The sequence below is a fragment of the Macaca fascicularis genome, chromosome 2 (genome assembly GCF_037993035.2).
Source record: "Macaca fascicularis isolate 582-1 chromosome 2, T2T-MFA8v1.1".
Classification (NCBI taxonomy): Eukaryota; Metazoa; Chordata; class Mammalia; order Primates; family Cercopithecidae; genus Macaca; species Macaca fascicularis.
Window position 1 is genome coordinate 98,493,124 of NC_088376.1, and position 25,320 is coordinate 98,518,443.

Consider the following 25,320-nt stretch of genomic DNA (forward strand, 5'->3'; position numbering starts at 1 on the left):
TGCTTTTTTTTTTTTAATAGGAAGCAGCCTCTTTGAAATTCCTAATGTCCTTTTTCTTCAACAAAGCTTGTAAGAGGTAAGAGTCAGAAGACTATCTCTAATTCTGGACAGAAGCGACAGTTCTAAAAGCAACAAAACTTACATGACAACTAAATGCAATGGATGATCTTGTGTTTGGGGAAAAAAGTCACTATAAAGAACACTGCTGGGACAATCAGAAACATTTTAATATGGACTGTAAATTAGATAATGCTATTGTACCAAAGTTTCACTTCTTGAATTTGATCATTGTACCATGACTAGGTAAGAGAATGTCTGTTTCTAGGACATGTATGCCATCATTTAGAAGAAAGGTTCAAGATGTCTGCAACCTAACTCTCAAATTGTTGCACAAAAATAAAACAATACTATCATGTCAAGAGTGGTAAAGAGAATGTAGCAAAATGTTAACAACTGGCAAATCGAATCTAGATAAAGAGCATGTTACAGTTCACTGACTTATTCTTGCAACTATTATTTAATTTTTTCAAAACACAATTTCTTTTTAGAAAAAGAGCTCTAATTCATAAGAAGGGTGCCACTGTATGTAGAAAAGTGACTTGGGACTCCTGAATTTGCCAAGGGTTACCTAATTAAACACAACCTGCTACCGGCTAGGTGGTCTTCTTTGCCCATAATACAACATTCAAACCTGTTCGGAGAACATTTTTTGGCCCTAATACACCTCTGACTTTAGGAATGAGATTGCATCTTATGTAAATACAAAACAACAACAACAACAAATTAACTTTTCTCCATTTTTAACTTTAACTGATCAAGTATATTCTCAAAAGTCCAACTTCCTCATCTTTCTATTAATAAAACTATCCAACAAATATCTTAATAAATGGGATGTATTATGGTCAATTCAGAAAATGGCAAATGTGCCTTGATATAAAGATTACTGAGAAAATATTAAGCTATATGCTTAGTTTTCTGAATTTTATAAACTTTAAAAAAAGTGTCTGAGTATCATTTATTTCATTAACAAATAGCAATATCTAAAATATATTTCTGTTACTCCAGTGTTTATTCGGTAATAGTCTGCTTCTTAAATTTCTTCTTAAAATAAAAACTATGTAAACTTCAATTAGAATTAAACATTCTGAGGGTTAATTTTTACTTTAGAAATACAAAAGACTTTTTTGATAGAATTACTAATTAAATGGCCAGAGAGCATACGAACCAATGTTTATCAGCAATCTGATTCGTTTCACTCGTTTGGTAATTTGACAATTTCACTCACTTATCTGAAAGAAGGTTTTCCCAGTCAAATGGAAACTTTACTTGACATTTTGAGGAATAACACTGCAAACCTTTTCTAAAATTAAAAGTAAAGCTATATCTTTTACAAAAATAGGAAATATTTCTTTGGAGTTTGTTTATTGAAAATTTGAAGCAGGACGTGAAAAATAAAGATTTTTTTACACAATTTCATTAAGTTCCATACTTTAAGGACTGAAATATAGTATAAAACTATTTCTGCTATATCTATATACCAACACATCATACTTTCTTTCCAATTATTTTTTAAAAGGAGTAGCAATTTCCTTTTAAATAGTTACAAAGAACTGTAAAACTCTTATTTAACTCTAGAAAGAATAAAATTCTTTCATCACACAAATGAAGATACATACTACAGTTGCAAATCTACACTCAGTTGCTTTAATATTAACATACATACAATGGTACTACCTTCACCAACTTTTTCATTTGGGCATCACAAAGATGAGTCTTCTGATGTTCTATAAACAATACATTTATATAAAAGTCAGAAGTTTAGCGAAAATTCAGCCTACACAGTAATAAATGAATATGGAATGGAAATCAAAGTTCTTAAGTAGGACAGAAGGCTGGGTGTGGTGGCTCATGCCTGTAATCCCAACACTTTGGGAGGCGGAGGCAGGTGGATCACGAGGTCAGGAAATCGAGATCATCCTGGCTAACACAGTGAAACCTCGTCGCTACTAAAAATACAAAAAAAATTAGCCGGGTGTGGTGGCGGGCGCCTGTAGTCCCAGCTACTCAGGAAGCTGAGGCAGGAGAATGGCCTGAACCCGGGAGGCGGAGCTTACAGTAAGCGGAGATCCCGCCACTGCACTCCAGGCTGGGCAACAGAGCGAGACTATCTTAAAAAAAAAAAAAAAAAAAGGACAGAAAAGTCCCAATGTCTCTTAAGCAGCAAGAGCACCTTCCCAATTTAGTTTCAAGATAAGCACCATCCTCCATTTATCCTTGTATTTCCAGGGCCCTGAAGATCAAAGAAAAAATAATATTAATCACTTAATTTTCTATTGTCTTCATGTAAATAATTTTAAAACTCTATGTTTAAAAAACCACATAAATTATCAAGGTCAAACGATAGATTAGAATGTAAAATACACAAAGTTTAAGATTAGTAACATTCCTTTTTGCTAGGTGTAATGTTAGATCATAATAAAAGAGAAATTCATACATGAATACAAAAAAATTGTTAAGCAGTGAAGATTAAACAAAAATTTTTACCTGCTTATAGTTCACATTTCTTTTGCATAATCTCCATCAGATTTCTAATTTTTTTTTTTTTTTTTTTTTTTTTTTTTTTTAAAAGATAGGGTCTCACTCTGTTGCCCAGGCTGGAATACAGTGGTGCAATCATAGCTCATTGCAGCCTTGAACTTCTGGGCTCAAGGGATCCTCCAATCTGTGTCCAGAGTAGCTGGGATTACAGGCATGTGCCACCATGCTCAGCTAATTTTTAAATTTTTTGTAGAGACAGGGTCTCATTAGATTGCCCAGGCTGGTCTTGAACTGCTGGCCTCAAGAGATCCTCTCACCTCAGCCTCCCAAAGCGCTGGCATGGGCCACTGTGCTCAGCAAAACTGCTAATTCTTAATTCTCAGTATTTATGAATAAATATTGCTAAATTCTTTTAAAAAATACATCCTTAAGAAATGTAAATATATAAAGTAAAAAATACACTTTTACAGCTTTGGAAAACTGCAGTTCCTTAAAAAGTTAAACATATTCCTCACAATTCTACTTCTAGGTATATACCCATGAGAAATAAAAACAAATGTCTACACAAAAACCTGTACACAAATGTACACAGAGCATTACTCACAACAGCTGAAAAGTAAAAACAAGCCAAATGTCCATCAACTGATGAACAGATAAACAAAATGGTAGATTCACACAATGAATATTATCTGGCCATGAAAAAGAATGCAGTACTGATACATGGCTACATGGATCAATCTTGAAAATAGTAGGCTAAGTGAAAGAACCCAGACATAAGAAGTCACATGTCACATGATTCCATTTACATAAAATGTTCAAAATAGACAAAGTAGATTAGTGGTTGTCAAGGGCTAATGGGAAGAGGAAATACAGGGGGTTGGAGGAATGAGGAGTGGCCTACAGTGTGTATGAGCTTTATTTTGAGGGTGATGAAAATGTTCTGGAATTTTTAGTGGTGACAGTTGCGCAAACTTGTGAATATACTTAAAAACTACTGAATTCTTTACTTTAAAAAGGTGAATTTTACTTCCCATAATGTTATGTGGTAATATTTTATCTCAATAAAATTTTTAAGAAGTTTTCTCCTACCCTAGACACCCAATCTCATTCCTCAAAGACAAACACTGTTTATAATTTATTTATATTCTTTCAAAGATTGTTAGGCATATAATTAGCATATAAATACATTGCATTTGGGGTGTTTCTAGTCTACAGTTTTTTCAAACAATGCCACATCCAATATCTTTGGTTACAAAATTTCAGTTAGATAGGAGGAATACATTTAAGAGATCTAATGTACAACATGGTGACTGTCGTTAATAACAAAACTATGTATGGGGGAATGTGGTATCTTTGGACAATATAACTTGTGCCAGGCAAAAAGCAAAAAAAGACAAAATTTGGCCATTATATTGGCCCCAAATTCTACAGGCTCCATCTGAATATTTTGGTAGGTTTTCTCACTATAAAATATGGTAAATATGGGTACACAAAGGTCTGTGTATGCTGGTAGGAGTGGTAGAAGAAAATTTGAGCATGTTTAGTATATAATATTCTGTGCCTTTTTAATTATGCTTGAAAGATTTCCCCAAAAGAATCTGTTTTAAGTGGTAGAAATGCCTACCAGTGTTTGCATGTAAGATCCTTATCCAGCCGCTTGTTTGGAGCCTGCTGCAGGGGGTACAAGGCTATCCAGCTGTTGGCGATGTCCTGTATTAATCAACCATTCATAAAACTTGTTCTCTACCAGTACCTGGAACTGCTTCCTTTGATCCCTACAATTGAAATTGAGAGTAAAAAGAATGTAAGAACATGAATTCATATAAATTGTACTCTAAGCAATTATACAATACTTTAATAGGATAATGTTAAATGATTATTTCTTGTTATCCTCTTGTTCTCACTGTTCAGAGTACACTGGACACCCCCACCCCACAAAGGATTGATCAGATACAATGTCCTCTTTCTAAACACTTATTCATTGTCAGATATTTACCAAGGACCAAGTGAACACAGGGTAGTGTTCTGACTGATGGGGATAAATGTATAAAGAGAAGAGACAAGGCCCCTGTCAAAGCAGGATGACACTTCACGACTCCAGAGGGCACCATTCACATTGTGATCTATGTAATCCATGCTCCTGAGGACTGTATATTCTAGCAGGAAAGATAGGTAAAAATAAAATAAATAGGCCAGGCATGGTGACTCACGCCCATAATCCCAGCACTTTGGAAGGCCAATGTGGGCGGATCGCTTGAGGCCAGGAGTTCGAGACCAGCCTGGCTAACATGGTGAAACCCTGCCTCTACAAAAAATATAAAAATTAGCCAAGCATGGTAGCATGTGTCTGTAAGTCCCAGCTACTCGGGAGGCTGAGGGCAGGAAAATCACTTGAACCCAAGAGGTGGAGGTTGCAGTAAGCTAAGATCACACCACTGCACTCCAGCCTGGGCAACAGAGTGAGACGCTGTCTCAAAATCAATACAAGACAAGACAAGACAATACAATACAATACAATACAATAAAAACATAATATAAAGTTAAGTAGTTCTAGGTGCCATGGAGAAAAATAGAGCAGGGTGAAGGAATAGCAAGTTCTGAAAATGTTATTTCAGAGAAAGAATGGACAGAGATGGCCTCCCTAAGATAACATTTGAGCTTAGGTCTAAATGAAATGATGGAGTAAGCAGAAAGAGTATTTGAAGAGGAATATACCAAGCAGAAGAGACCAAAAAAAGTACAAAGGTTCTAAAGTGAGCATATTTCACATGTTCATGATAAGAAAGAGAAGAGAAGCTCCTGACAGCCAGGAGCTAGCTTAGTACTGTCAGCTAGGCCTTGGTGTAGGATCTGGACTTGCTATTGTATTCTTTTGTTGAACACAAACAATACCTCAAACCACCAACATTAGACAAAGCCACCCTGGGATGATGATAAACCAAAGAAAGAACAAGATCACTCCGTCATCGTATCTCAGTTCAGAAACCCCCAAAAAATGTTGTGACCCAAACCATAAAACACCAAAACACCAAACACTTCTTTCCTGGAGGAGTGGCTGCTACTTCTTTACAATTACAGTTTTAGCTCTTCCTTCCTTCCTCTTGCCCTTAGATATAAAAATTATTAAACTGCCAAATCACAGATTACTCTCACTTCCAGATAGTCCTGCTTCCTAGAACTCTCCCCCAAATCACTAATACAAGCCAAAATCCAACAACAAGTTCCTTTTAACACCTATTTACTGAGTTGAAACACAGTTTTCCATGTTCCCCGACCTTTTACTGAGAAGAAACACACTTCTCTCCCCCCTTGCCATGAGTCAACACAATCCACCTTTGTTCTATAGATGTGTTCCTGGTGGTCTTTGGTCAGAGGGCAGTGATTAAGTGATAGAAAGATGACTGCTGTATGCTGAGAAGGAGTAATGAGGAAAAGAATGACAGAAATTGAGGACAAGAGAGCCTGGTAAGTATGGTAAAGGCGTAAGTATGGTAAAGGCGTTGGATTTTAAGTATGAGGGGAGGCCATTAGAGGGGTCAGAGCAGGGAAATGACATGATCTAATCACTGTTAAAAGGATCACACTGGCAATTTGTTTCTAACTGATTTCTGTCTTCCTATATTCCCCAAGTTAAACTGACTACTTTCATTGTTTCTGGTATCACTGTGGATCTCACCACTTGAAAACACTATGATTCAGAGTCAGCATTTATTAAGTGCTTACATCCCACACTCTGCACATGTATATGTATAAGCTTTTCACATGTAAGAGAATCTAAGCATTTAATCATTTTTTGGCCTTTTGGCTGAGATCAAGTGTAGAGAATCTAACCATTTAAATATTAGAACCATTCAAACAACAGAATTGCTTTAAAAGAATGTTTTTTCAAGATCATCCATTTTTACAACACATTATTATAATGTTATTATTGTACAGTATGATATGGTATGACAATATTTGAAAGAAAACGATGAAGACACTAGAGGCATTTAAGAACCTCTGATTACTGAGAAGCCAGAACAGAGAAAAAAAGAACCTCTGGAACCAGGCTGACTAGGTGTGAACCCTGGCTCCTGTGTGACTTTGTGTAAAGTATTAAATTCCTCAGTTCTTCGGTTTCCACACCTGTAATAAGGCGTTATTATGAAGAATAAATGAGTTAGTACATAGAAGGTGACTAGAATGGTATTGGATTATGTCGCATACTCTATGTATGATTTTTAAAATTCATATTTTAAAAGTCTTATATTTGCCAACTAAACTTTAGCTTCTTAAGAAAAGGGAGTCTAATACTGGATATTTACCCCCGCCCATCCCCAATCTAACAGTATTTGAAATACTAATTTGAAATCCAAACCGCAATTTAAAAACACACTTTTTTTTTTTTGAGACTGAGTTTCATTCTTGTTGCCCAGGCTGGAGTGCAATGGCGCGATCTCGGCTCATTGCAACCTCTACCTCCTGGGTTCAAGCAATTCTCCTGCTTCAGCCTCCCGATTAGCTGGGATTACAGGCACATGCCACCACACCCAGCTAATTTTTGTATTTTCAGTAGAGACAGGGCTTCACCATGTTGGCCAGGCTGGTCTCAAACTCCTGATCTCAGGTGATCCACTCACCTCGGCCTCCCAAAGTGTGCTGGCATTATAAGCGTGAGCCACCGCGCCCAGGCTTACATTTTTTTATTACTTTAACACAGCTGTAAAAATGTGCAGACTAATTTGTTTCTCCATGGAGTTTCACAAAAAACACAAACTGTTACTTGTAAAAAATACTCACTTTGTCAAATGAGCTTCCTTCACAGTTTTCTGCCAGATCTGTATCTTCTGTTCTCTTTGACCCAGTGCTTTCTGATATACAGATGGAAGACCCCCAGGTATCTCTGTTGTGTCCCCTTCCATTTCAAAGGGAATAATAAATACATAGAATTCACAAGGTGGTAAAAGTCGGAAGACACTTGTGTCGCTGTTCTCTCTGCACACAACCATTGGATTATCCCAATAGTTAGGCACTGTAGCAAGGCCAGTCCTGGCCATATGGTCCTCTAGCATTGGGTAATGGGTATGAAAAGGGGCAAAAGTTACTGTTTGGTTCCCAGAGAGAATAAGTGGGCGCGTAGGCGTCAGAATGTGAAAGACGCAAGCTGTGGTAGAAGAGATGGACAAACGATGGCAAACAGCAATGACTTTAACATTGTCACAACTGTGGAGGTGAAGTGTAGTCCCTACAGGGCCCAAGACAAAGATGCTATTCCTGCACTTCTCAATTGTCACAGATCTGAAAAAAAGGAAAAAATGAGGTAAATTCCTCTGAATGACAATAAGATTTTAAAAATTTGACTAAAATATTATTCTCTGATGGCAAAAAAAGAATCAGTTACAGTCCAAAGAAAACGTCAGAACATCAGAACACCATGAAAACTGTGCTTACCGTAAGGGAGAGAGCAGATATATAAAAGATTCGTTGCAACGATGAATCTTTACATGTGCCCCCACCAGAGTATCTGAGCTCTTAGCCAGTGTCTGCTTGTAAACCTGGCTCATCACCACCAGTCGGTGCATCCTAGGGGCCACATGAGTATTACAAGCAATCTTAGCTCTTTTGGTCGTCCCTTCAACTATTTAAGAAAACATAAATTTGAGACAGTTTCAAATCAAAGAAAAACAAACATATGAGGTTATATATGTCTACATGTATACATGTCTCAAGTTAGATACCACATGTAGGGACAAAAATGTTAGATCTTGGCTTTGGATAGAGGTATTTGCTATACTATATTCTTTTCTGTATGTTTGGAATTTTCATTTTTGTTACAAAAAAATTTAAAACCTATAATGCGTTTAAGATTGCCTATAGTCTAAGATACTTTTTCGTGTCTACCCTTTAAGTAATGTGCCTAAAGTCATATGGCTAGTAAGTGGCAGCACTGTCCTAACTCAAATATCTTCTCCTCCAAGATGCTTTACTTTATCATCCCAAACATAATTCACCTCTCTAAATCACCATAATATTAATTCTGTACCCTTCCTCACTTGCCACGTTATCCCATAAATCCTATTTGAGTTCATGCCTTTTTTTTTCTTCTTTTTTGTGAGATGGAGTCTCACTCTGTTACCCAGGCTGGAGTGCAGTAGTGCAATCTCCACTCACTGTAACCCCCACCTCCTAGGTTCAAGAGATTCTCCTGCCTCAGCGTCCTGAGGAGCTGAGATTACAAGTGCACACCACTATACCTGGCTAATTTTTGTATTTTTAGTAGAGCCGAGGTTTCTCCACGTTGGCCAGGCTGGTCTCGAACTCCTGACCTCACGTGATCCGCCCACCTCGGCCTCCCAAATTCTGGGTTACAGGTGTGAGCCACCGTGCCCAGCCTGAGTTCATGTCTTTACTCTAAGATCGTTAACTACCTGAGAGCACATCTTCCTATCACATACAATGTGTTGCACAAACTGACACTCGAAAAATATGTGCAGGTTCCCCTCCTAACACAGTCACACCATTACATGACTGCCTTCTCAGACTGTACTTCCTGGCAAGCCAGTGGGACACCCTTGTAAACAATACTGGTGAAATGTTGAGAGGTCACATAAGTGTACTATTATTCTTCTTTTAAAACATTTCTTGTTCATTTTTATTACATACGCTTACTTTTATTACATATGTACCAGGTACATAATATACGGTTATTTAGAAAAATAATAGTTAAAGAAGAGAAAAATAATTTGTAATCCTACCATCACTTTTAATATTTTAGTATAATCCTTGAGAGAAAAAGTCATGCAGAAGAGACAGATGTTCCTTTTTCTCTTTTATAGGAGCAGTATTGTTTAGGTCTTCTAGAGAAGACATGTGATCACTAACATATTAGAAAACACTACGTTCCTTAACTTGTCATTCAATTTAATGTGGATTAAAATGTTAAAAAAAATACCTTGATGAGCCCAAGCCAATTTCTTTCCAGACTTGAGGCAAGCTGATGTACCAAATGGATTCCCAGTCAAACAGGACCTCAACCAGGTTTCCAGTTTGTAGAAAGAGAAAGTCTTAGAGATCTTTGAGAAGCCACTATCTGCATGCAGTGGTTGCCACAGTGCAAGTTCATGAAGTGGATAGACCTTCCTGGCTCTACTTATTGTACCTTCAATAAGGAAGCTGAGCGCCACAACAGCTTCTCGAGACACTAGACTACTATGGGTTGAATGAAATGATGCAGTGAGTTGTTCTGGATCTAAAAGCAGCTCGAGGAGATCAGACAGATGATCATAGACAAAAGCTTGGTGACTGTAATCATTCCAGTTCTAAAAAAAAAAAAAAAGTTAAAAGAAAGCACTCTTAAAGAATAAAGAGATTCTACAAGATCTAAAATTTCTATATTTTAATTATTTTGTATTTATACTCTGCCTCATCTCCCAAAAGGAATTAGGTAGTTATATAAACCTCATAAAGTTTTTTTTGTGTGTATGTGATAGGTATAAATAGATTCTCTCTCCACCTTAACTAACTAAAAAATAATACTAATAAATAACCCTTCGTGTGTGCCAGGCATTAAGTGCTAAACATACTTTAACATATTTAAACCTAACAATAATCTTAAAACAGATGCCATTATGATGCCAACTTTACAGATGAGGAAATGAATTTACAAAGAAGAAACCTGCCCAAGATCACAGAGCTAGTAAATACTTTAAAAATTTTAGATCAAACATAAAAATAACTATCATGGACATTCAATGAAGCATTGGGTTTCTTAATTTGCCTTTTGCAATTACAGAAGGAATTTCAAATTCTACTGGGTGAAATGAGGCAACCAATCTTACTATGACAAGATTTAAGAAATTATAACTTTGGGAATAAGCTTTGAGTTGGCAGATGTCCCAGTGATTTGACCCATTCATCTGCCAGATGATTTTTACCCCTCTTATTTGGCATGAACAATGTTAAGTGATGAATATTCAAATTAAATAAGACATAGTTTTTCAGTCCTCACAGAACTTAAGAGTCTATGTAGTAAGAAGATAAATAAATTACCATAACCGTGAGATAAGACCTACAGCAGAGGCCTGTAAAGATGTTCTATAAGCATGAAAGAAACAACTAACTCCATCTGGGGAAAAATAAATCGTATCTGAGTGCTATTTGAATAGATTCTTGATTGATGTTGGTAGTTAGGCAAACAGATACGACAAAAAGCATTCTAGGCATGGAAAACATAATCAAGGGCCCACAGGAGAAAAAGTACCTGCTATGTTAGAGAATTGCAAGTTCTGGGTGGGGTACAGGAAGCATTCTGGGAAGTGGCAGCTGAAGTTAAAATGGTAGGCAGGGACCAATCATGAAAGGCCTTTTATGAAATACTAAAACATCTGGACTTTATTTTGTATGCCAGGGACTTTCAAACTATTTTCTAAATAGCTGTATTTTTTTTTTTATTTTTAATAAATTTTTCTCGGGATGACAAAACAGATAAAAGCAGAGTTAGTCTCAACCTATTCCTCCCTCTCACCCCATCCCCCTCCCCCAAAGTAGGCCCTGAGGTGGTTCCATGGAGTACAATATAAAACAACAATGACAATGAGGATTTGTTGATGGAGTTTAAACAGGAGATAAATAAAATCCATCTGCATTTTGGAAAGTCCAGTGTGGTAGTAAGTGGACTGCTGACTAAAGCAGAGTGACCAGGCAGGACCTAATTCTAGAAATCAAGGCAAAAAAAAGTCATTTGATAAAAAAGCCTAGACAATAGGAAGAAAAGCAACAGAGTTAAAGTGTCTGAGGCAGAATCAGTAAGGCTTGACAATGAGGTATGAGTGGTGAGAGAGAACACGGGTGAGTTTTACTCACATAAGAAGTACAGGTTAACTCAAGTAAAGGGAGATTTTACTGTATGGACACTCAGTTGTCTCCCAAACTGAAGTAGAGGCAAACCTCATTAGAACGGGAACTGGAAAGCCATCTAGAACCTGCATGTCTGTTCCATTATCTTCTTTTTCTCTGATTATAAGTAACCTGTGCTTCTCTGATTACCTCAAAATTTCTTTTTCCTTTCTTTTTTTTTTTTTCTTTGAGATGTAGTTTCGCTCTTGTTGCCCAGGCTGGAGTGCAGTGGCGCGATCTCAGCTCGCCGCAACATCCACCTCCTGGGTTCAAGCGATTCTCCTGCCTCAGCCTCCCAAGTAGCTGGGATTACAGGCACGCGCCACCATGCCCAGTTAATTTTGTGTTTTTAGTAGAGACGAGGTTTCTCCATGTTGGTCAGGCTGCTCTTGAACTCCCGACCTCAGGTGATCTGCCCGACTTGGTCTCAGAATTTCTAATCCCTTATAACTCTAGTTCATTCATGAGCATGATGGCTGTTCTAGTCCCAATGTCAAATGGGTTTTCAGTTCAAATACCTATCACCAATGCATAATTTCTTCCTGGGGGAACTGACTGGCCAAGGTCATCACTTTAAATCTGGCCAATTTCAAATGTATAGCAGTAAATGGGCTACTCAAGTGTCCATCACTGGTCCAATCAGTTATTGCAAGAGGTCATGCTGTAGTATAAACCAAAGTCACCATTTACTGGTGCTTAACAAGTCCCACGCTAATATATTACTGAAGTCTCATAGCCATTCAGAAATACGCATTATTATCCCCACTTAGAGAAGAGAAGCCAAGGCCTAGAGAAGTTAACTGACTTGCCTAAAATCATATGACTAAATGATATTAAATGATAGAGGCAGAACTGAATGGAGGCTACCTTGGCTCAAAACACATCTCCTAACAGTGCCCATTCTGCAGGAACTGCATGCGGAGAGAGAGGTAGTGACTGGCATCTCTAATACATCTGGGCTTGAACATTCTGAATTTAAGCTATAGCTTAAATTCAATAAAAAATATACAGAATATAAAGTGGTGAGTATAAAGCAAGAGCTCTGGGAAGGAGACAAACTTGGGAGTCACTGAGATATATGAAGTCATAGGAATATAAAGAATTATCTTGAATGAATAAGAGAAAATTGCCCCAGACAGAATAGCTGCTTGTAAGGGCAAGGGGAGAGAAATTTATGAAAGACAGTGAAAAGGGAAAGTTAGAAGCAAAACCAAGAGTAATAGCATCATGGAATATAAAGGAGGAGAGATTTATTAAAAAGGAGATTATAAAAGTTCCAAATAGCAAAGAGATATTTTTTCTTAGCTTTAGAACATTTTTAAAGAGCTTGTACATGGCATTAATACTGCGGTCTACATTTTACTTAAAGTTTTTCAAAATACTTACACAAGAATAAGTAAAAATATTTTGGTTTTCTTTATAAAAACAGAAAGAAAAAAAGCAATAAGACATCCTCTAAAATTCACAATGTGAGGCAGTTAAATTTAGCTTCTGGGTTGTCACGTATGTAACTTGAACAACATGAGAAGATATTTTTATACTTAAACAACATGAGAAGATATTTTTATAAATTTTTTTCAGTAGATTTCAAAAGACTTTGCAAGCACTACATCTTCTTGATGATCCTTAGTCAAATAAGTTGATTCACATTCATTAACATTTTGAAAATGGGAATGCTAATTGAATATAGTGAATGACATGCCCAAAAATCAGGCAAGTGATTTTTCTGTCAGTGAAGGAACTGAAACCATTTCTCTATTTTGATTAAGACTGTACACACTTATTTTGTTTTATAATAAAAAAAAAGTGAAAAACAAAACAAGCCATCAAATCACTGACTTATGTAAGAAATCCCATCATAATTTTCAATGCAAGTGAACCATCTCCCTCACAAATTGTCCCTTTTAGAGAATGACATCAAGATATAAAGAGTACCTTATTATGACAATTAGATTTTTCAGTCAGGTCAGGAGACTGAGATCTGCTTCTGGGACTAGGCCACTCTTCACCAATCAAAGATGTCCTTAGGGAGACTTTGTTCAACTGTTGAATGTATAAGAAGAGCAGAAACTGTAGGGTGTCCACTGAAAGCTGTCCAAGAAGAAAATAAAAGACGAACAGACGTTTTAAAACATCAACCACTAGTCTAACAACTAAGTAGACATAGTAAATTCACGAGTTGGCTGATCCTAAAAAAAACAAACTTAGAAACATTGCTAGTTTTGATATGTATGTCTCTGATACCCAGATGTAGGAGTTTCTCTTCTTTTTTTTTTTTTTTTTTTGAGACAGAGAGTTTTGCTCTTGTCGCCCAGGCTGGAGTGTAATGGTGCGATCTTAGCTCACTGCAACCTCCGCCTTCCTGGTTCAAGTGATTCTCCAGCCTCAGCCTCCTGAGTAGCTGGGATTACGGTGCCCACCACATCCAACTAATTTTTTGTATTTTTAGTAGAGATAGGGTTTCACCATGTTGGCCAGGCTGGTCTTGAACTCCTGACCCTCAGGTGATACACCCACCTCGGCCTCCCGAAGTACTGGGATTACAGGCATGAGCCACTGTGCCTGGCCAAGAGTTCCTAAAACTAATTAAGGTGGAATAACTTACCTTCACAGAAAGCTGTATAGCATCTATGGCTACAGAAATTATCTCCCAAAACTGATGAAAGGATGAAGTACATACATTTTTTAAGTACAATATTTCAGAAGTTTAACCTTACAGTTAAAAAAAAAAAAAAACCCAATCTTAGTAATTTGAATAAATAAGTAGATGAAGTAAGAAGAAAATTAAGTTAAGACATAGAGGTTTAACTTAAGATTCATAAACTTATCAAGAAAGTTTAGGGTACCAGTGCAATCCCTGAAATTGTATGTAATTCTTCGGTATATGTGCATTTTTTAAGGAAGTAGGCCTCAGGTTTTCACCAAATTCTTAAAGGGGTGTTTGACTTAAAGACAAAAACACTATTGGTTTGATAGATGTATAGTCATTTCTTATTCAAGGAAGGGTGTGGTTGAAGCTCACGATTTGAAGCTCCTGATTACCCTCATCTACCTACCCCCAAACAGGAGAGGCAAAAAAGTAAAGTAATACATCTGGGTCTACAGCTATATTCACCCTGATTCCCAACTTGGCTAAAAACACTATCATCTGAGAAACTTAAAAGTACAGATTCTCGGGATCACCCAGACCTATTTTATCAACTGTCAATGTGAAGCCCCATGAATTTGTATATTTTATAAAGTTTTACTTTCTTAATTGAACTCTTGAGATAATTGTAGACTGAGATACAGTTGTGAGAATTCACACAGAAAGATCCCATGTACGCTTTACCTGTCTTGCCAAACTATAGGACAGTATCACAATCAGGATATTGACACCGATATAGTCAAGATACAAGAACATTTCCATCAACAGAAGAATCTCTCATGTTGTCCTTCTACAGCCATACCCACTTCTCTGTCCCCCTCACCCCTTCCTTAGGCCCTTAGCAACCACTTACTTGTTCTTCATCTCTATAATTTTGTCATTTCAAGAATGTGAGGTAAATAGAATCATATAATATGTAGCCTTTTGGGATTGGCTTTTTTTCTGTAAGCATAATTCCCTGATTTTATATATACTTTCATTTTAAACAATTATTTGTTACATTATCATTGTTTCTCCATGGAGACTACAGGATCCTTGCCTTCTCCACATTTATACCCCTAGTAACTAGCAAAGCATCTGGTACATAAAAAGCACTAAAAAAATCTGGAACTTCCTGAAGGTTTTATTCATCTCTATACGCACAGCATCCACTACTATACCGAGTACATAGTAGATAATAAATATTTGATTAATGAATAAATGTACTGCCCTTTCCCTCTTCATTGCTTGACAAACTTCTTTTCAATTTCCAAAACGTTGTTTAGATATTACCCTATATGGCAGAGACTGCTAGATGCTTACTAAATACTTTTTATCTTCTTCCTGGGCATGCAATTAGATGGCATTTCCCATCTTCCCTTGCAGTTAGATATGGCACAAATGAATTACAGCAACTGAATGTGAATGAATTTATCTTTATCACTTTCAAGCCTAATCATAAAATTCCCAAAAGAAATGGAAGCAAAAGGACTCAGAGGCCCCAATGGGCATGGCTGTGGCAAACTGTATTATTATTTGCTATTGTTTACTTTCAAATTCTCTAAGAGGCTTATACAGCCCTACCCACGGCCATGGGATTTTCCTTATCTCCTGAAAGGTGGTTTACCTTCCCATCTTCATGGGAATAATGCCTCAGCCAATGGAATGAAAGCAGTCTTAGTTTATGTCAAATCTGAATAAAAGTTTTAAGAGGCATCATGAGTCCAGAAACAAACTCACACATATATAGTCAACTAATTTTCCACATAGGTGTCAAGAATACAAAATGGGGAATAGTCTCTTCAATAAATGATGCTGAGAAAACTGGATCTACACATGCAAAAGAATGAAATTGGGACCATAGCTTGTACCATATATAATCAACTCAAAATGGATGAAAGACTTAAATGTAAGAGGTGAAATGGTACAACTCCTAGAGAAAAACAAGGAAAAAGCTCCTTGACATTGGTCTTGGTAATGATTTTTTGGATATGACACCAAAAGCACAGGCAACCAATGCAAAAAAAAGTGAATTATATCAAACTAAAAAGCTTCTGCACAACTAAGGAAACAATCAACAGAAGAAAAGGTAAACCATGTATCTGGTAAGGAGTTAATATCTAAAATATATAATGAACCCCTACAGCTCAATAGCAAGAAAAACCAAATAACATAATTAAAAAATGGACTATGGACCTGAATAGACATTTCTCCAATGAAGACATACAAATGGCCAACAGGTAAATGAAAAGGTGCTCAACATCACTACTCATTAGGGAAATATAAAGCAAAACCACAATGAGATATCACCTCACACTTATTAACAAAAGATTAACAAGTATTACTAAGGATGTGAAGAAAAGGGAATCCTGGTACCCTGTTGGTGAGAATGTAAACTGGTATAGCCATTATAAAAAACTGCATAGAGGTTTCTCAAAAAATTAAAAATAGAACTACCATATGATCTAGCAATCCCACTTCTGGGTATTTATCCAAAGGAACTGAAATCAGGATCCTGGAAATACCTGCACTCCCATGTTCACTGCAGCATTATTGATAATGGCCAAGATATAGAAGCAGCCTAAATGTCCACAGATGGGTGACTAGAGAAAGAAAACTTGGCATGCATATATAATGGAGTACCATTTGGCCTCAAAAAAGAAAGAAATCATGTTGGGTACAGAGGCTTATGCCTGTAATCCCAACACTTTGGGAAGCTGAGGTGGGAGGACCACTTGAGGCCAGGAGTTCAAGACCAGCCTGGGCAACACAGTGAGATCCCGACATCTATGAAAAAAATACAAACATTTGCCTGGTGTGATGGCACACACCTGTAGTCCTAACTACTCAGGAGCCTGAGGTGGAAGGACTGCTTGTGCCCAGAAATTCCAGACTATAGTGAGCCATGATTACATCCCTATACTCTAGCTTGGGCAACAGAGTGAGATCCTGTCTCCTAAAAAAATAAAAGAGAGAAATCCTGCCATTTTCAACAACATGGATGGACCTGGAGGACATTATGCTAAGTAAAATAAGCCAGATACAGAAAGACAAAACTATATAATCTCACGTATATGTGGAATCTAAAATAGTCAAACTCATAAAAACAGAGAGAAGGGTGACTGACAAAGGCTAGGAGGAGGGGGAAATGGGGAGGTGATGGTCGAAGGCTACAAAGTTTCCATTATGCAAGAATATTAAGTCCTGAAGATCTACTCTACAGCATACTGCCTAGAGATAACAATTATATGTTGTATACTTAAAATTCTCTAAGACAGTAGATCTTATATTAAGTGTTCTTAACAGGAACATACACAAAATAACAAGAATAAAAGAGGAGGGGGAAACTATGGGGGGTGATGGGTATGTCTGTGTCCTTGATGGTCACGATGGTTTCACAGCATATACTTATCCCCAAACTTATTGAGCTGTATACATAAAATAAGAATTTAAAAAGAGCCATCATGAGTTTCCTCCGTTCTGTTGTTCCTCCTTTCTGTTACAAGAACGAGAATGATCTACACAGAAGCTATTTCTTTAGCCTGTGTCCCTAAATGGGAAAACACAGAGCCTGGACAAATGCCATAGCAAAAATGAAACCCACATGTAAAATGGGCAAGAAATAAATCTTTTCCCCTGTAAGCCACTGGAATTTCACATTTGTTTGTTCTTAACAAATGAAAGTAGCTTTTAACAAAGCTGATTAATAGTGACTCCAAATGACAGAAACATGGAACCCTGGTCACTGCTTGGATGACAGCAGCCCAGAGATTTGTCCAGCCAGGAGCACCTGTGTTGGATTGCTGCCTGAATGAAAGCCACTGAAATACTGGGCTGTCTGTTACTATAATCAGCCTACTTGATTAACATACTTTCTCTGTGAAGTCTTTCCTGATTCACCAAAATAAATCAGTCTTTATTCAATTTATGTACTTTGCATGTTCTTTTATCATACATATCACACTATTAAATAGCATCTCTTTTTTAATACCAGCTTCCTCTACTAGTCCATAAGCTCCATGAGGGCTGAGATGCTATTCTAACCATCTTTGAATCCTATCATGTAGCAGATGTTCATTTTAAAATAGTCAGGTGCTCTGACTGTAACATATCAGTTGTTCATAACACTCGTTCACCCCAAAATCTTTTTAAAGTCAGTAAAATCTTTCCCTTTTTCAATAACAGAGTTCCTGTAACATTACTGCTTTGGGAGTAGGTGAGTAAGGTCTGGTAAGTAAGGACTAATTCACTGAATACATGAAATGCTGCCAAACTGGAACTACTACAACTCAAATAATATCTTGCGATTACAATGGCCATTGGCCTAAAACCTAAAATTTTACAGCTAATACAAAAATTAAGAATGGTTTATTGGGCCAGACATGGTGGCTCATGCCTGTAATCCCAACATTTTGGGAGGTTGAGGCAGGAAGACTGCTTGAAGCCAGGAGTTCAAGACCAGCCTGGGCAACAAAGTGAGACTGTCTCTATTTAAAAATGTAAAAATTATAATAATACACACACACACAAAATTTTTATTTAAAAAAGAATGGTTTCTTTCCAAAAGTAATTAAATATAACCACATATCAATCCATACCTGATTTCTCTGCTTTTCAACTTCCTCCTCAGACAGGCAGTTGGACAGAACCTCAGACCATTCCAGGCGCTCCTCAGGTGTCTTCACTGAAAGACTATCAAATATTTCGAAGTAAAGCCACGCCAGGTCCTTGGCCAACTGCAGCTTCCCACAAGCGATGTGCCTCCATGTTGACCAGTAGAGGCGCGGGTAAGCTCCTTCTGTGGCCCGGATTTGCACATAGGTGGATATCTTCCTGAGATAGTGAAGACTAAACTTGGATGGAGGGGGGACCTGCAAGGCACCCACTATAAAGGGTTCTGCTTTCACCCAGAGGAGAACGCTGGACTGATCCATATTATCTCTAAGGACATCTGGGTGAAAAGGCTTCTTTGCATACCTAGGAAATAAAGTTTCTTCATAAACTGATTTGAAACAAGTCTCATTTATGCATTTTTTTCTTGGAAGGTGACTCTCTCTCAACTGTGTTGCATGTATTACATCATCAGCTTAAAAGGCAGCTCTAGTTCATCAACCAAGAGCAGAACAGTTTTTTTAACCAGATCACATTATAATCTGAGAAAAAAAATTTGTGATAAAACAAAATTATCTTACTCAAATTGTTAGAACTCCTTGTTTCAGGAAGTGTGTGTAGATGCATGAAGTCTGAGTGAGAGCCCAGGAAGAAAAGGAATGAGGGGAAAAAAGTCATCCTATCACAGGAAACCTTCTTCTACTCTGAGCGGGAACACTGGTCAAAATCAGGGAAATATATTTCACAAAGTTAAATCATTTACACAGAAGACAGTTGGTTAAAGATCTGGACATGTTAGCTGACCATATAAACTCAATATGAAGTGCTAACGTGAGGCAGCAGGCAAGAATGCTAATGTAAACACAGACTGCAAGAATAGATCAGGAGTTACAGCATCTTTATTCTCTGTAACAGTGAACCCACTCTGGCATATTCTACCCTGCTCAGTTCAGGTGTGATACTTTTAGATTTTGTTGTAACAATGATACATGATTTTTATGGAATGCTTATAAAATACAAAAACAGGGAATCATCCACAATCCCCCAAGTAAAGGGCAACTAATTAATATTTTATTGTATTTCCTTCTTCTCTTTTTCTTTCTTTTTTTTTTTTTTTGAGATGGCATTTCCCTCTGTTGCTCAGGCTAGAGTGCAGTGGCATGATCTCAGCTCACTGCAACCTCCACCTCCCAGATTCAAGCGATTCTCCTGCCTCAGCCTCCCCAGTAGCTGGGACTACAGGTGCCCACCACCACGCCTGGCTAATTTTTGTACTTTTAGTAGAGATGGGTTTTCACCGTGTTGGCCAGGCTGGTCTCAAATTCCTGACCTCAAGTGATCCCTCACCTCAGCTTCCCCAAGTACTAGGATTACAGGAGTGAGCCACATGGCCAGCCTCTTGTCTTTTTTCTACACATAAATTAGATGTTAGTTTTTGAATTTTCACAGTTGTGATGTTACATATACAATTCTGTACTATTTCAAAAGCTTTACAGTATTCTAAACAAATGTATCCCATTTTGTTCAACTGTTCTCCCATTTTTAGACACTTTACTAGGTTTCAGATTTTTCACAAAAACAACATAGGCAAAATACTGATCATTACTGAAGTGGGGCGATGGGCACATGGGGGGCTCATTGATTCTATTTTTGTGTATGTTAAAAAATTTCATTACTAAAGTTCAAATGTTGTCACCAGTGTAAATAATGCTATCACAACCATCTTTCTTCATATTTTCTGCATTACAAATTATTTCCTTGAGAAAATTTTCAGATGTACTTTTGTGAAATGGAGTAATTGACATTTCTAAAGCTTGTGAAATATATTCTCGTTGCTTCCAAATGATTTTATCAAATTGTACCATCCTTTGACTATGGTAGCCACTTCACTGTGCACTCCTCAACATTAGCAACATCATTTTTTAAAAATCTAAAAAATCATTTAAAAAATGAATTATATGACTGATAAAAAATTTATTGTTATTATTATATTTTGCATTTGAATCTAAGAAAACTGTGCTTCTCTCTCTCTCTCTTTTTTTTTTTTTTGAGATGGAGTCTTGCTCTGTTGCCCAGGCTAGAGTGCAATAGCTGGTCTCGCCTCATTGCAACCTCCACCTCCCAGGTTCAAACGATTCTCCTGCCTCAGCCTCCCAAGTAGCTGGGATTACAGGCTCCTGCCACCACACCAGGCTAATTTTTGCATTTTTTTAAATAGAGAAAGGGTTTCACCATGTTGGCCAGGCTGGTCTTGAACTCCCTGACCTCAGGTGATCCGCCTGCCTTGGCCTCCCAAAATGCTGGGATTACAGGCGTGAGCCACCGCACCCGGCCCGCCAACTGCTTCTCTCGAGAATCATCTGTTTAGAAAAATAATTGACATCAATCAAGTGCTTACTATGTACCAGGTAGCATGCTAATCATTTTGCGTACTTCACCCCCTTTCACCCTCACAACTACCTGGAGATACAGTACTTAAGACTGTACACATTTTCGATGAAAAAAATGAGGCTTAGCGAAATTAAGAGATTTCCGTAAGGACACCTACTTAGCTGGCACAGCCCTGGATTAGGATTCGGGTCGACTTGAGAACTGCATTACTACAAATGTACTCTAGGAATCCAGTTTTGGGAGAATCTCTTAAAAACGGGAGTGGATCCAGAAGAGAATTTCCAGAATAAAGAGCCTTAGACAGGACGCCAGGTGAAAGAATCAGAGAGTGTAAACTCAAAAGATGGGCGTGGAAGGGCAAAAGGCAGCTGTCTTCCAATGTGGAGAGACTGGCGTCGTTTTGAGTAAAACCAGACGATAAAAGTTAGGCGAGGAAGACCTCGGTTCTCTCCAAAACGTAAAGAGGCTGCTCTGTGAGGTACTGAGCCCCTGTCAACAGCCAGATCCCAGGAATGAGCCCTCCATTCTAACTCCGAGAGTCGAGAGGGCTCAACCCGTAAACAAACACAAACTGGGGTTCTGACCCTGGCGGTGCGCTGGGGTTAAGGATTTTCAGGTCGGAAGATCGGTGTGGATCTAAGGCAGTTATACTGGGGCTTCGCTGCCACCCTGGACTTGATCCCGGGTGGGACTCTGCGTGGGCCGCCCCAGCGTCGCGACGAGACTTCAGGAACACAGACACCCACACTGACAGAGTAGGTAGCTGACCCGAGACGCGGCGAGCGCGAAGGCAGCCTCCTCGGCCCAAGCCTGCAGCCTGACTGACCCACACCTCCCTCCCCGGCGCCAGCCCGTGCGCGATTACCTGCTAAGGCAGGCGCCGCTCCGCCGCACTTCTCCGCGCGCCGCCGCAACCCGCGTCCGCTCGCTGGGCCCGCCCCTCCCGCGCGCCGCCGCCGCCGCCGCCGCCGCCGTGCCCACTGCGCAAGCGCGAGGCCCCGCACCACTGAGAACTGGCGGACCCCATTGCTAGAGCGGCAGATTGAGGTTTAAGCGCCTGAGAAAATCCGGGCTGGGGCCGAGAGTCCGCGACGATGGCACCAGGAGCCAGACACACCACTTTCTGGTGTTGCACCTTTCAACCCAGGGGGAGTAGGAAGCTTTCTGTTGCTCCACATAACTGTGGTCAGCCAATAGCTGCTGGTAAGATCAGCACGCTTTCATCAGAAATACTACTAATGGCAGTTTGCATTTATAGAGCGCTTACTATGGTCTCAGCACTGTGTAAAGCAACTTTATATTTCCTCAGTGTTCTCAAGAGCCCTTTAAGTACATTAGTTTTACTGATGAAGAAACTAGGGCGTAGAAAGGTGAAAGTAACAGAACCCTAAAGTCACACAAGAGATGGAGCCAAGATTCAAACCCAGGGCGTCTGAAGCGAGACTGGCACTCCCTACAGCCCCTCAGTGTCAACTCCTTATCTCTGTTAGCTTTTCCTCCGTGTTTCCACTTTCATGAAGCTTTTTCAGATTGCCGGGCAGAAGCCATCACTCCTTTCTTTAAACTTCCATTTCAGGATTTCTGAAAGTTTCCTTCTTTTTTTAGTTCGTTTATGGCCTACTTAGGTACACACCTAAATATACAAAGGTAATTTAGACCATAAAATGCAATTTAGTTCCTCTTTTGTTTTTTAGTTCCTCCATTGTCCCTACTGGGTATCTTCCTGAAAGCAGGGGCTTCAAATTTACACAGACCTGGGTTAGGATCCAGGCTGCGCCACTTACTAGCTCAGTGACCTTGCTGTTATTTGTTGAGTACCACTGTGTGTCTGGCACAGTGGTAGATACTAGAATGACAGGAGTGAACAAAATAGACAAGGTCCTTGCTTTCTTGGAGTGTGTAACAGGGAGAATAGACAATACATATTAAGGAGTAAAATGAGATAATTTCAGATAGCGGTAAATGCTATGAAAATTGGGGGAGGGGGGTCAGGGAAGGCCACGTTGTAGTGCCAAATTTGAGCCGAGGCCTGAAGAATAAGAAGCCAGCCATGCAATGATCACCATCCAAGTAACTTTTACTCAAAAATACTTCAGCACCTACTCCATGCCAGGCACTGTTCTAAGGTGCTGTCTTATACAGCTGTGAACAGAACAATATAGATTCATGCTCTCATGAAACTGGCATTACAGTGTGTGCAGTCTAGGGACCAGGGATGAGAAAATAAAATAGGAGGCCGGGCGCGGTGGCTCATGCCTATAATCCCAGCAATTTGGGAGGCTGAGGCAGTTGGATCACTTGAGGTCAGGAGTTCGAGACCAGCCTGGCCAACATGGTTAAACCCAGTCTCTACTAAATATGCAAAAAAATTAGACGTACACGGTGGTGTGCGTCTGGAGTCCCAGCTACTCGGAAGGCTGAGGCAGGAGAATCGCTTGAACCCGGGAGGCGGAGGTTACAGTGAGCCGAGATTGCGCCACTGCACTCCAGCCTGGGCAACAGAGCAAGACTCTGTCTCAGGAAGAAAAAAAAAAAAGAAAAAAGAAAACAGGGTGGTGTAAGAGTAAGAGCTCAGTAGGGGCTAATTTTGATTGATTGGTCAGGGAAGTCTTCTCTGAGGTGGTGACCTTTAAGCTGATACATGAGTTAAAGAAGGAATCACCCATGGTAAGACATGAGGGAGAGTACAGCGTTTCAGGCAAAGGGAACAGCTAACACAAAGGCCTTCGGCAGGAATGTGCTTGGTGTATACAAAAAAGAAAGGAAGCAAGTTTTGCTGGAACATGGTTAGGAGCATAATAGGTGAGAGGACAAAGCATAAATGGCTTTGTAAACTAGCATAGAGCTGGGATTTTATTCTAAGTGCAAATGAAGAGCCATTCCAGGCTTTTAAACAGGGGAGTGACATGATTTGACTTTTATTTTTTATGTATTTATTTTTTTTTGAAATGGAGTCTCACTCTGTCGCCCAGGATGGAGTGCAGTGGCAGGAACTCAGGTCATTGCAACCTCCACCTCCCAGGTTCAAGCAATTCTCCTGCCTCAGCCTCCCGAGTAGCTGGGATTACAGGCGCTCGCCACCACACCCTGCTAATTTTTGTAGTTTTAGTAGAGACGGGGTTTCACCATGTTGGCCAGGCTGGTCTCAAGCTCCTGACCTCAGGTGATCCGCCCATCTCGGCCTCCCAAAGTGCTGGGATTACAGGCGTGAGCCACCGCGCCCGGCCCTTAAAAAAAAAAAAAAAAAAGGAGTGAGGGACAGGGATGAGCAACATATATGAAGGTATTAAGGAAGATATTAAGAGTGGAGACAAGGAGGCCAGTTAGGAGGCCCTGGCCAGGTGAGAGATACACTGTGATCCAGAGACCTAGTAATGGAGATGTAGTGAACAGATTCAAGTATAGTTCAGAGGTAAAGATTTGGATAGCTTATATATGAAAGGAGTAAAAACACCTAGAGCTTTGTCCTGATCAACTAGGTGTTGTGTAACTGTGATGAGCAAAATCGGGGGGGAAGACGGGGAATCAAAGACTTATGCTCGAACAGTAATAATGGTTTTTATTCATTGCCTGCTTACTATACGCCAGACGATTTACAGATTTTTTTTCCCTGTTAAAATTCACAGAACTGCCAATAAGTGCTTTGCCTTAGTTTTGTTGATAAAGAAACTTAGGCTCAGACTTGGGAGGAGGGAAGGAGTAAGGAGTCTCACCACTGAGAAGCGGTGCAAGCCGAATCCGCACTTAAGTCGGTCAATCATCACTGTCGCCTTTCCGAGACTTATGGAGTTGCTTGGAGAACGTAAAATAAGAGTCCTAAGCAATGCGTCCGATGTACAGTTGGGGAATAACCGTCCCCGCTCATTCTGCCGCTGTTCCCTCATTCTGCTCCCGCATTCGGCGCGTAGCTGGGTATGAATGAAATTCCAAACTTGAAACACAGAGAAAACTTCTCTCCCACAATTGGTTGGTGCTGGGGAGGAGCCTCCTGATTGGTGGAAAGTTCGAGGAAGTGGGTGAGTCGGGGAGGATTTCGTGTACCTCAGGTGCCCTTACTCGGACCAGCCCCCTACCATTACGTAATTTTCTACGACTCGGGGTAGCTCGGGCAGAGCGGGTTCCTGCAGCGGCGCGACCCTCTGACGTCTCCTCTTCTAATTGGTCAAGATCTGCGACTGCAGTTCTGAAGCCTAACTGGCTACCCGTGCCGCCTCGGAGGTGAAGTGTACTGCGCTGATTGGCTTTCAGGCGCCGGCCGCGTGTGATGTCCCGGGCAACGA

At 39.4% G+C, this 25,320-nt stretch overlaps 1 protein-coding gene across 4 annotated transcripts; it reads right to left on the reverse strand.

Moving 5' to 3' along the window:
* Positions 1-203: 203 nt before the first annotated feature.
* On the reverse strand, positions 204-25,136 carry TBCCD1 (TBCC domain containing 1). Of its 4 annotated transcripts, XM_045386503.3 has the most exons (9): positions 21,906-21,967; positions 20,882-21,009; positions 18,637-19,015; positions 13,348-13,503; positions 9,470-9,836; positions 7,969-8,155; positions 7,318-7,815; positions 4,163-4,313; positions 204-2,290 (listed from the first exon to the last, which is right to left on the reverse strand). In XM_045386503.3, exons 3-8 carry the CDS (start codon positions 18,970-18,972, stop codon positions 4,184-4,186), a joined length of 1,674 nt encoding a protein of 557 aa, XP_045242438.1. In that variant the 5' UTR covers positions 18,973-19,015; positions 20,882-21,009; positions 21,906-21,967; the 3' UTR covers positions 204-2,290; positions 4,163-4,183. The 4 variants fall into 4 exon arrangements, with proteins under 4 accessions (XP_045242438.1, XP_005546671.1, XP_065396411.1 ...); XM_005546614.4 differs by lacking the exons at positions 20,882-21,009; positions 21,906-21,967 and adding an exon at positions 24,754-25,136; XM_065540339.2 differs by lacking the exon at positions 20,882-21,009 and having other exon boundaries at positions 9,677-9,836.
* Positions 25,137-25,320: the final 184 nt, after the last annotated feature.